General features: G+C 37.3%; 1 protein-coding gene across 9 annotated transcripts in view; it reads right to left on the bottom strand.

Moving 5' to 3' along the window:
• anks1ab (ankyrin repeat and sterile alpha motif domain containing 1Ab) overlaps positions 1-13,008 on the bottom strand; it is a 61,278-nt gene that overhangs the window by 21,972 nt on the left and 26,298 nt on the right. For all 9 annotated transcript variants that reach the window (XR_003593745.1, XR_003593746.1, XR_003593747.1 and 6 more), the window contains one exon: positions 924-1,022. Coding sequence is in view for 6 of the 9 variants with exons in the window: in XM_028003972.1 (XP_027859773.1) it covers positions 924-1,022 (99 nt within the window). In the remaining 3 variants the exon portion in view is untranslated. The remainder of the gene's footprint in view (positions 1-923; positions 1,023-13,008) is intronic.

Below are 13,008 nucleotides of genomic sequence, written 5' to 3'. Positions count from 1 at the left end.
CTATGCAAAAACCGCTTTTAATATCTAAAACAGGCTTTTAAAAAGTAGCAAACTTCAAACTATCCTACCTATATTTCTTCATTTTCCACATTTATAGAAAATCTCATCTCATTCTACAAAATAGTTTTTTTTCTTCTGTAAAAGCAGATTTGTTTTGTTCCAGAATCTAAAAATAAAAGGTTCTCTAATCTTAAAAGCGAATTTAATTAGCTTTCAACATTTCATGTAGTACATATCTAGAAAACTGTTTTTTTGTTGTTGTTGTTGTTTTTTCTTTCAGCTTTAAGTGAGTTTTATTTTGTAGTAGTGGGGGCAAAAGTGGTTCTTTGAATGGAAAAGGTTGTTGACCTCTGAACTAGTCACACAGCAATTTGTAAACCAATTGACTTTTTATGTCTTGTTCAGAAAAAAATAATAATCTGACCAATAACAAATAGCTCATAATTTTATGTAGTAAAAAAGAGTATTAATTCCCCCATCATCACTGCATCCACTTGTGAAGCCATCCACCTATCCACCTTTCCATCCAATAAACTGAATCTCCTAAAGTAGATTATCAGGAAATTTTATTCTTTTCTGAGTTTAAGATTATAATTAACGAATAAAAAAAGGAGAGCAGTGAAAATCTGAATTCTGCACAAAAATCCATATTTATGTATTAATATTGCAATTCACTTTTGAATTATGTTTTAATAAAGCAAAACAAATCCATTCATGAGCATTTCAGCTTCAATTGTGGTTTAGTTGTTAGCCTAAAACTGATTACTGTTATGTACAGATTATAATTTCCAACCAATCCTGAAGGGAGCAATATCACATTTACATCCATTCACAATAACAACCTTTATCTCACTTCATTTTAGCTAATTGACATCTGCTGTTGAAGTACTGGAGTTTATTTTTCTGGATGTGGTGTTAAGTACCTTGGGCAAGCCACGTGCTGCATGGAGGATTTTCTTTCTGTGCCCTGGGTCAGTGATCCCCATGTCTCTTAAATCTTGGTCCTCCATCACGTTACTTCCCTGCATGTGCACAAACATGAGAGAAACATGCAAATAAACTCATCCACATACAAGCGCAACCACATGGATGAAATCATCGGAAACATCCATGCAAACAGCCTCATTCAGCCACAGCTTTGAGCTAAAATGGCCTACATATCACGTAGTACGTCTGCTTCCCACAAATATGAACATAAAATATTTGCTCTGAAAATATCCAATCAATAAAACTGTTACTTGTTCTACACGCTTCCTGAGAACAGCTAATCATAGCTGTACATGTGCACACACAGAATATGCACATCTCTGACACAAGCACTAACAACAGAGTGGGAGGACAATGAAGTCAAATAAAATGTGCATGCCAGGAGTAATCAATCTAATTTGGTGCGACTCAGAGAGAACAAAGCCTCCAAAGCAGCAGCATCTACAGGACGCCTTAGACAGACACGCACCGAGTTGCTGTCTTGGTGTGTGTTGCAAAATTACATCCATTATTTCACTATTTGTTTCACAATTCCTGTTTGATTAAGACTGTGGAAACAATCCACAGTTATAACTCTATTCCAGTCCCTGAAATCATGTCTAAAAAGCAGATTCTTGTCTAATTCGTGGAGATGTTCACGCTCATCTCCAGAGGTTTTGTCTTCTGTTCCTTTTTTAGGCAGGAAAAAAGTCACAAAGACAACCAGAAAAATGAGAAAGAATGTTAAAATGCTCTGTTGTCTTTACTCAAGCAGCTTTCACTGGATTGATTTCTGAACACACGATGCAACAGCGTCAGGGCGCAGTCAGGAGATTACTCACTGATCGCTGTAATAAAAGGTCAAAATGAAGTTGGGTCAGACGTGAGGGAGGCCCAAAATAGATTCTCCACGTTTATTAACACAGTTTGAAGTTTGATGATGCCTCGGGGGACTTTGCAAACTTATTATTTCATGCTGCATTTGAAACATGTGACGGGAATGTATGGTTCAGTTCTTACATAGCTTATGAGCTATGGTGGCTTGATTTAATCGGATACGACTTGCAGATGTAGCCATGGAAGAAGTCCTTCATCTCACTAAATGCATTCGGTTAAAGCAGCAGTGAATTAGAATTGCTCTATTGGTCTGCCCCAATTGTTAAAAAAAATGTTCCTATTTCAAGATGCAGTGGGCGTTAATGGTGAACTGATGAAGAAAAATAGGTTTATGTGTTATAATATGTAAGTTCAGCTCCACATTATGCCAACCGAAACAGAAAGGGCTGCAGAGTCTGATGCAATATTAATATGGTAGAGATGCAATGTGTATGCATGATGGGCAACTTCTGGATGCTCCACACAAGACAATATGCCTCACTGCCACATTTGTTTGGAAATTAGAGCAGCAAACCATGAGAAAAAAAGAAAGAAATTATGTGGATTTTTAGTCTGAAAGGAAATGTGTAGACATAAAGGCAGAGGGAAGGAAAGCCACTGCCGCCCCATTTGTGGTGGCATGAAAAGAACAGAAAATGATAATCGTGTAAAAATTATGAGAATGGGCGCACAGCTGTTCATAATTTATGATCCCTCAAAAGCCGCATCTCACAGCAGTCATCACGTGCAGAGCGCCTCGCTGAACCATGCCAGCGCCAGCCCCTTTGCTCTAACAGGAGAGTAAGGGGGAACTTTGCACTACAGTATCTTCAGCTATGACGTTAGTGGTTTGTAGGTGCAGTGAAGCATTTATGCGGAGCTTCCTGTCGCACCAGAACTGCGCCGAAGAAAATTCACTGATTTCTGTTATGAGTAAGACAAAAATAGCAACATTAAAGTAATGAACTTCAGTTTAAAAAATGCAGATGAGGACCAAGGAGCGTAGGTGGTCTTACTGGCTTTTAAAAGTATTAATAGTTTTAATAACCAGACGTTTCCAGTAAGGCTACACAATATTAAGCAAGCGTCTGAGGTGTGACAATGATGGTGAATGTTGGAATAAGAAAGCAAATAATTTACCAAACATGTTCATTCCTTACTGTTTTTGAGTTCATTGCAAGCATAAACCCACTGGTGATGAGTCACCTAAGCAGCTCCAATAAAAATTGAGTTTACTTTTTCAACAAAATGGTTTGAATAAAAATTTTTTAATATCGTTACAAACGCTCTGTGGCAAAGAAATAACTGTGAAAGTGTATTAATGACTTTACTAGAAAGCCAGACTCAAAGATTACAATGCAGGTTTTTTCATTTGGGAAAACAGAACACTAAAAATACTATAGACCGTTTAGATTTTCTAAATTTAAACAAAATATTGCCACACGGACATTGCCATGTCTTTTATGCTGCAATTCATCCTGGGAGATTGTGAGGAGCGCCATCTAGGCAGAACAGTAATTTCTGTACATTGAATAACGTTCAACGCTTTCAATTTGACCTGTAGCCAGGGGCGCAACTCCATATTTTTGTGGTGGATGCGAACATATCTTCGGCGCCCCCCCATATATCGAATGATGACTGAGGCCTGCTCTTGCTTTGAAATATCAGGTGTGCAGTCCAGTTCCACTGCAAAGTACTTAGAGGACTTGATCTTGGCAGATATTTTACTCAAAACACACTCTGATATTGAATCTAAAAATTCATTCTGAGTGCACCATGTCAGATATCCAGTGGTTTGTTTGGAGACAGCCTTTCTAAGATGCTCTGCCAGTGTTACATCATATCGCGCTATGAGCTCAAGGATTCCCAGAAAATTTCCATTTTTAGGATTTCCTAACTGAGAATTTTTCCCCCTTAGTGGCAAGTTTCTCTCTGCAAGGAAAAGTATGCAGTCGATAACTCTAGTCAACACACTTCTCCAGTGTGCTTTTTCAGCTGCCATGGTTTTCTGCAGTTCACTATCAATAGTCTTACCTAGGCGTAAGCGAGATGCCATTTCTTTCCACGTCAGATAAGCATTTATGTGAGAACTACTGGTTTCATGGTGCTTCAGTGTTTTTGAAAGACATCGCCAGTTATTATACCCCTCCACAAGGCATGTGTCAAGAACTTTAGCTTCACCAAAAAGCTTACATGCAAAACAATAGACTCTGTTAGTATTTTTAGAATACAGTAACTAATCTCGTTCAACTTTCTCTCCATTAGACAGTAAACGAAAACAGTATGCTTTGGAAAAACACCTCTTATTCTTCTCTGATCTTGGATATGGACCATCAGAAACTTTCTGTGGGCCATTTACAACCATGTACTACCTAAATGTGTCCCCCATTTTGTGTGGTAAAGGCCATTCAGATGGTTCTTCTGAATAAAGCCTTGTCTCGGCTCTCTCCTCCGCAGCTCTGTGCTTCTCTCTCTCTTCATCATCTAGTCCTCTCTGCTCTTCCTCTCCCTCATCTGCACCTTTCTGTTTCTCATTCTCTTTTCTCGTGGTTGACTCACCATGACTGCCTGCACTAATTTTCCCCAAAAAAGAACACGATCAAAGATGGTCATCAGAAACTCAAACCATCATGGTATATAGGTTTTTGTTGCTTTCCTAATGCCTACCTGATCTCATCACTTGTCTCCTCTATCACTGACCTCATGTCTGTCTCCTTCATCCCTTGTCTGTGGTGTTCTCCACTAAGTCATGTGGTCAAAAAAGCATTATTAGTTGTAAAAATTACAGATCTTACCGTTTTTAAAAATAATGTTTAAAAATTTGTGCTTGAGATGGACTAGTTGCTCCCTCACTTCCACCTGCATTAGACCAACCTGTTGCCTTCCCCTGTCTGTCCTGATTCTTCCTCTTTCATCATCTTCTCTTCTTTCTCTCCACCATCACAGCTGAATGACATCAATTTTGTGTTAAATAGGCTTAGAAAATACAGCAGTCAAACTACAATAGAAATTAAACTTTAATTTAAATCATCTCCTTGTTGGATAACAGTTACTGATTGGACATTACATCTGATCTGACTTATCAGATACATCACAACATCACTGTAGTGGTATTGAATAAGACATTTAAACTCAAGTGTGCCCCTGCCAAAAAGGTTGGTAAAATAGGTCACCAACCTTTTTGAGTTTAAGGGCTTTAGTGACTCTGATGACTAATTTGTCTGATACACGCATGAACTTGAACAACTCATCTTTAATTAAAGAATCCATAATATATATGAGAGAAAAAATGCACCCAGGAGGGCTAAGTGTTGGACCATAGCTGGGCACTGCCGCCACAGCAGCTTTAGCTTTCCTGTGTTAATATTTCCTGAGTTTTATTTCGGTCATTCTTACTTAGTGCGCGGTTATGTGTCTGTGACAGGTTTATGTATCAGATATTCATAGAAATACAAAACAAATCGCGTCCCTTAATGGTTTAATAGGGGAGGCAACTTTTAACAGCCAAATATGGGACGATTCCGTATTAGGCTAGCTGCTAGCTTTAGCTAACTTGATTATTTACAACTCTCCTGTCCTGCTAATACACTGACGGTACTTACCTACTATCTTTCAACCACATTGAAAGGCTTTTTTTCATCCCGCCAACATCTTTATCCTTCTCCCTTTTACTTTTTCTGTTTTGCGCCCCGGACAGCTTTTTTTTCTGCCGCTCCATTTTGTCAAGTGCACTACGAGTGGTAGTCTAAAATAAAAAAAAATAAAAAAAACGCGCCTGCATACTCTTAGGGGTGCGTGCACAGCCACCTGCATGGGAGGAGCAGAGGGGCGCCTAATCAGTGCTGTTCCCCTGTTATTGATCATTTCATTCTGTTAATTATAGAAAATGCCAACAAGAAAAAAACATTTTTCGAGACGGGGTTTTGGCGCCCCCTCTAGTGCAGCGCCCCTATGCGTTGCATACCCTGCATACCCACTTTTTGCGCCACTGCCTGTAGCACAATGAAATATAAGGCAATGCAGACATGACAAGGGTAAATGAAGATGAGGACAAAAAATAGATGAAAAGAGTCTGCTGAAAAAGCTGGTGTTTGTTCTACCGCTGCTTGGAAGTGCCAACCAAAAAGGAGAGTGGAAAGACCTCCAGTTTCCATCTCAAGCTGTTTACGATAAGCAAGAGATCAAAACATTTTCTCAAATGTTTTAGAATGGTATTGCTTTATTTTCACTACCTTCCAATTTCGATTTTTTGTTAGCTCATGCTAATAGTGTTAGCTATAAAAATAAATATATCACAAGTTGACATTTGTTTCAACAGACATCTTATGTACAGCACATGAAAACTTTGAGGCAGTTTGCGTCATTCCAGACGTTTTGTGGGCCACCCTCTTCAACCTTCACAGCTTTGATTTCTTATGTTTTGTTAACGCTCAGATTCACAATTCACAAGATTCTTGTATATTCTGTATAATCTGTGTATATAGCTCCCATATTTATATTTATATTTATACACAATATCTATATCTCTTTGCTATAACCCCTTATAGTCCATACATACATAGTCTTGTACATCTATAAATAAATATTTATATCTCGTAGAGCACTTCTGGATAGATGCAAACTACATCTCGTTGCTTGTACTTGTGACAGTGCAATGACAATAAAGTTGAATTCTATTCTATTCTATGTCAAAAAAGGGACTTTCATAAGTGAAAAATACAAGATATACAATATTGAAATAATTAGTTTTTATGTGTCATAGACAACAACGTTTGGGTTAATATTAAGATGTTTGAAAGTTTATAATATTGTTTGTGTGATTGAAACCAACAGAAACTTTGTTTTTAATGTCTGATATTAAACCAGGCTAAACTTTTTCTGTTTCAGGTGAATAAGAATTATTGTATTTATTTTCATTTGCTAGGTACCAAAATAATTAGAGTAATAAAGTAGTGTGAGGATGGTAGCAACATGTTGTGTGGGTGTTTAACTGCATTTAAAAAAAACCTGTGAATTTCCTAAAATAGTTGCAATAATAAGCAAAGAAGATTACGCATCTTAAGACATCAGCCAGGTTGTTCAAGCTTGGGTATAAATGTAGATTTTCCAAATGGATAATAACCCTAAGAACACCACCAAACCACAAAAATCACACTTCCACAGAACATTTGTGCACAGAGCTTAAAAGGTGTGTGAGGCCTAACAATATGATTGTGTTACACCAGTTCTACCAAGAGGAATGGGGTACAGTTTCAGCAAACTATTTTGAGAAATTTGTGGAAGGACACTCAAAATGCATATTAATGATACAGTTATATATTATGATAATATATGTAAATATCTTTTCATCTGTTAATGGAAAATTTAGTTTGATTTTATGTAAATATCTAGTTTTGAGTGTTTTCCCAGTTTTATATATCATAAGATGTCTGATTGTTAACGATTTCTACTTTATCTACTTAGTTTAGGACTTTGGAGTACATTTAAGTGGCTAAACATTGTTATGTGAATTAAATCTGATTGACTGATTGATTGATTGATATAAAAGGAAGATTTAAATAATTTATGCTATCCTAAACCACTTTCTTTAAAACACCACAACAGCAAAGTGGCCTTGGCAATGGATTACTTTATGGTTGTCCTTTTAGGAAAAGGAATCCAATCAAAGCTGAATAGAAAATGAGCCATAGTGCTGCCATCTGCTGATCAGCCTAACCACCTTTACAAAGAGTCCCACAAATGAGTTCTGATCGATCACATCTGAAACAAGTCTGGCACCACCTTAAAGGGCACAATATTAAACATTCACAACGCTAGCCTGACTACGCTGACCTTTCTCTTGTTTGCAACCTCCACATCTTTCTGGGGGTTGCATGTGTAATTTGCCTGGTGAGCCTAATGATTTATCTCTTTGATGCATCAAGTTCAGCAGACACATTAGTTGTGACATGAACAAGAGCATCTGAATGCCTGATGACCTACAGTCCCTGTCACATTATTGCCTTGGGAGTTTCCACAAACACTGACTCTAAAAGCCCATCAGAAAAGAAGATTTGTCTTCACAACAACTGCAGATAATGTTTGTCTTAAACCTGTTTGTCTTACAGGTTTAAGACAAACTTATTGTGAAAATAAAATATCGATTAAGGGTATAAATATTTCTGCACTGCTCATTTAGGACAACCATTTTTTATGCATAATTGAGAGCCAATGCAACATTTTGTTACCTTCCTTAAATAATGGTCATTTTTTACCAAAAGTGATGTTTTTTGCATGAGTCAACTTTTAGTTGATGGCTCATGGTTATTTATCTAAATAAATTCAGATAAACAGTGCATCTTAGTCTAACCCTTTCTCATGTATTGGTTGTGGTGTGACAGGTGGTTTTGTTATAGTTCCTTTGTCAGTAATGCTAGAAATTTTGTGTGCAGCTATTGCAACTTTACCTGTAGCCTAAGAGTGAGGATTTATTTATTTTGAACCAGACGTAAATGATAAGGGCCCAACAGTTACTTTCAGAAGGCATCTTGAGTACAGCAGTATAATTTAATTAAAAATTTATTGTAGAACATCAAAAAGGACTTCTAGCACTGCCGTAAGTAGTAACCCACTATATTCCAATATACAAATCTTAACAAGACCCATTTCTAATTTGAGGAACTTGAATTGAGTGTGGTTTAAAATGGCAGCAATAAACAATGTTCTATTCAAGAATGAATGGCTGTCACCAGAGACTGTGAGGATAAACCTTTGCTACTTGCTGCAGCAACAAGTCACAATAATTCCACTGGAGAGCAGGTTGTTGTCTGAGGTGTAAAGACGTCTTGGTCAGACTGTTTCTCACACTCGTATGTAAACGTTTCAAGTAGTCTTTTCTGCACTTAAAACTTACCTATAAATTCAAGGACCACATCTTTTGTGGCTTTCAGAGCAAAAATAAGACCAATGCCACAGCGCTCTGAAACTCAGTTCTTTTCCATGTAGTGCACAACAAACATTTTGAGGAACATACATGCACAGACCTGACCCTAGGCATTGCACTGCGGTCAACGTTGAGTTTGATTAAACTGACTGTGGTGTTCTGGGTCATACAGTGCAGAGTAAATTTATACAAGATATCCATCAAACTCCTCCTGACTAAGCTGAAAATATCTGGTCAATAAGGAGACAGAGCTCCCACCCCCAACGTCATCACAACTTTCTCTTTGTCTCATTCACCAACAGTGCTAGCGTAGGTTGTAGCACCAGCCCTATGCACCATGATGGCTGAGAGCACTTCTGCTCTTGGCTTGTCAACTATAACCTTAATATCAGCTCATTATTTTTGAAAACTCAGCGCTATACACTATGAAACGTCGTAGTTTCCAGCTGAAGCCAGTGACAAGCACAACCCAAGCTGTTTTTGGTTTAAGTGGACCGTTAGCCATCAAAACCCCATAGGCCTTGCATCCTGTGGGAGAGTGTACCAAAATCCATTAAGATTCTGTATGCAGAAGGTAGAGAAGGGAAGGAACTAAGCTGTAATTTATGTAAAAACTTTGAGACCTTCTGTCACTTATGGCTTTATTTTCTTCCACTGTGCCTGCAGGTATAGGCTGGAAAGTATCTTGGACATATACAGTACATCATCTATGTGAGTGGATGCTTTGTCAGCTGACATTGGTTGAAGCCACTTCAGCTGGCAAGTGAGGGAGGAACTGTACCATGAGCCTGCTTTGCCTCTCCTGGGTGTGATAATGTATGGTTTGTGTGCATAAATACTACGAAGAGGATAAACTGTAATTCATTTCACAAACATGGAAAGAGCTTAGCTAACAAGAGGATCTTTACTCTGCATTCATCCACCAAAATGATTTAAAAAAAGAAAAAAGGTCAGGGGGAGATGTCAGCAAGATTTTGCATGGCATTCCACTGCTGAGTTCCACTCCATGCGGCTCATTCTGGCTTCATTAATGAATGCACTTATCTTCTTAGAACTAACTTGATTGGTGATTTACAAACGGAGTTGTTGGAAAACTGTTTATGTGATAGTTGCTGAAGTTACAGGAACAACAGTACAGTAAATGAGAGCAAATGTACTGCAAATTTGGTCAAATTAAAGAAGTATATCAGCAGCCTGGCAGAGAGCAGTGTACAGATTCAGGGCAATGATGTTATGCAAGCTGATACATTATGCATTTTAAAAAGATTTCACTTTTTTAAAGATTTTGCAAGCCTTTATTTTCTGTATACTGAATGTGTAACCATAAACTAATACAATTATTATTTTTATATTTCAGTTTTAGCCAACTAGTCCTAGTGAGTGGTCTATTACTACACAAGAATCAAATATTTTTTTCAAGCAATATTGTTATCACAAAAGAATAACTTTTTTAATACTGTACTGCATAAAGTCTATATATAATGTTAGCACATTGTGAAATTCCTAGTATCGTACAGGCCTAACTCTAACAAAATATCAACATTGATGCATTCTTATGTATGAATTCAGACAGGTTTCATCAGAAAAGCTAAAAGGACAAAAAATGAAATTACCTTAAATGTATTTTTGACACACAATGTACTGTATGCAGCAATATCAGTGTAAGAGGATTAAAGCAGATTAATAGATGAGTTATTCATTGATTCAGCTTTATGCCATACAGCTCATTCCTGATGTAATCCTTTAATTCAACATATCTAGACCTGTATGACTCACACAGCCTTGCTGTCACAGGAACCTTCATGGATCTTAAGATGAGGTCAGCGCCACATTTCAAAGTTGGAGTGATCACATTTTCTTAAACACCTCCATCATGTTTTGATCAGATCTTCTCCAGAAAGCAAGGGTACTCGAGCAGAACACTTTTTTTTTTTCTTTTTGAGCTTACTGATCTCAGTTAACCGAGCTCAGCTGTGACAAACAGATGAAACATATAACCTCTGGTCCTAACACAGCTCTGTGGCCTGAGAAATGTCCACAGTTAGCCCTCTGGGCAGACCTTTTTACAACACATAGCCATGTTTTCTGAGAAACATGACCGTTGGAAGGGGAGTCTAATTCGGTTTTCTGCAGTCCCTGATGATAGAGCTATCAGCTTTCCACGCTATGTTCTTTACAGGAAACATGATAAGGCTTTTAGTCGGATTGTGGACGTCCTTTGAGCTACAGTTGAACGAAATTATTTAAATGTAATCTGACATAGTTTTGACGAAAAAAAAAAAAGTAAGTCATGTGTGGAAAATGTGTCAACGTTTAAAAAATGATATGATCTACTTTTAAACCATCATGCTGGAAAAAATATGGTATAATGTTGCAATCTTTTATTTACACACTGAATAAATGGGATAAAATCAGCTTTTGAACATGCATATTTAAGTTATATTATAAATGGGCATCTATAAATACACAAAAAAAATGTGCTGCTGCAATACTTCAATATATTTTTGCAGTTATTGCAAGTGAATTGGAGAAAATACAAAGAGGGTGTATTGGTAAGAGTAGGTGTGCAACCATACAAAATGTTTCGTCTGATCATTTGCAAATGAGATAAAGGGCAGTGCAATTAACTGAATTAGAGTTCTGCTCCAAACAATTTATTTTGTGGTGTCCTTTCTCAAAGCCTCTCAAAACAGCTGAAATCTTGAGCAAATTCTCCTGACAGAGCTGAAGAAAGGCTATGTGGCCCTCAGTGCATTTCCAGATCTTTGTTTTTATATTTAGTTTTGGAGGGATGACTTCTTCACAAGGTTTTACTTCTGTTCTGGAGTTAATGAGCACATTTCTTACCAAAACACATTAATCTCTTGGACACAAAACCCATCTCCATCCTGAATACCATAATGACTGGACATTCCCAAGCTGTTTAATCTGGCATATAATCAGGGGTGAAAATGACAAATTTTCTCCACCAGCCACAGTGGCTAGTATTGAAAATTTTTTACCAGCCACTCAGACATTTCACCAACCACTGTTTTTTTCTTTCGATTACAAACCCCACAAGTACAAGCAAATTATAGAAAATGTATTATTTAATCTTAACTCTATGAAAACCAATTTACTGATGTAAGTTTACCATAAAGATGTGCAAATACAGAATAATTTAACATAAAGCATGGACACCTTAACAGGGTTGTAGTGCAATAAGTTAATTTGAAGTAATTACTAACTTTCACTACACAACCCTAACATTCTTGCAATCATATGTTGAACATTTCCAAATTTTGGCAACAACTCTCCCTGATAGTATTTATTAAAGATGTGTCTAGTCATTTTAAAAATATTTTTAATTTGTATCAATAGCTGTTTTCTAACTGTTTTATTTGTTTTCCCTTACTTATTACGTGTTCTATTGAAATTAATAATTATTACTAAAATATCTCAGAACGTGTTCATTATTAATTTCTCGGGCCATCATCATTCTTGTGTTACTCCAGAGTTTTTCTGACTACCTGGAGCTTAGTGCTAGCTTCCCCTTCACACACACCTGCCTTCCTGCTTGCATGAAACTTTTTCTTTATGAACATTTTCTCTTCTTCTTACCGGGCAGCAGCAGCTAACCTGAACTCTTCCTCAAACTGTCCATGGTCACGTCTCTCTCATCATCCTCCTCCGACGATAATAAAGCCCCAGAATCGCTAGGTCAAAGTTAGTGTGGTAATTAACATATCAGTTAGTTTGACATATTTTTCTGAATGGGCTTATGCGCTTTTTAGCTTTTGTCGTAGTTTTTCTGACCCGCCCCGTCTCGTATCCGCTCATTTTCTTGGAGTCCGGTTAGCTGAAATGGCGCTATTTATATACTTAGAGGGGAGGGGCGGGCCAACGAGGACTGAGGGATTTCATTGGATAAGCCCAATGTCCGTCAATAAAATCAACCAATGGGCTGTTGTGGTCGACAAAAATTTAATTTAATTTAATTTTTTTTGTTAAATTATGACAGCGTAGGGCCGCCAGATATGGAGAGAGTCAGCGTCATTAAAAAACATGGAATTCTGAAAAAAATTAATTGTAAGATAGTAAGATTTTAATCTTACTATTCAATGACCAATGACCAATATAATAGTAAATATGATTTTTAATAAGATGGTTCAACACCAGTAAGTTCCTTCAGGCAAAGGTTGCATGATTGGAAGTTTGGGAGAAAAATTGCTAATGGATTCTTGCCGTTATTTGTCTTTTTTTAC

The sequence above is a fragment of the Xiphophorus couchianus genome, chromosome 20, assembly GCF_001444195.1.
Source record: "Xiphophorus couchianus chromosome 20, X_couchianus-1.0, whole genome shotgun sequence".
Classification (NCBI taxonomy): domain Eukaryota; kingdom Metazoa; phylum Chordata; class Actinopteri; order Cyprinodontiformes; family Poeciliidae; genus Xiphophorus; species Xiphophorus couchianus.
The sequence above is the reverse complement of the archived record's forward strand: the minus strand, read 5'-3'. Positions and strand labels throughout refer to the sequence as shown.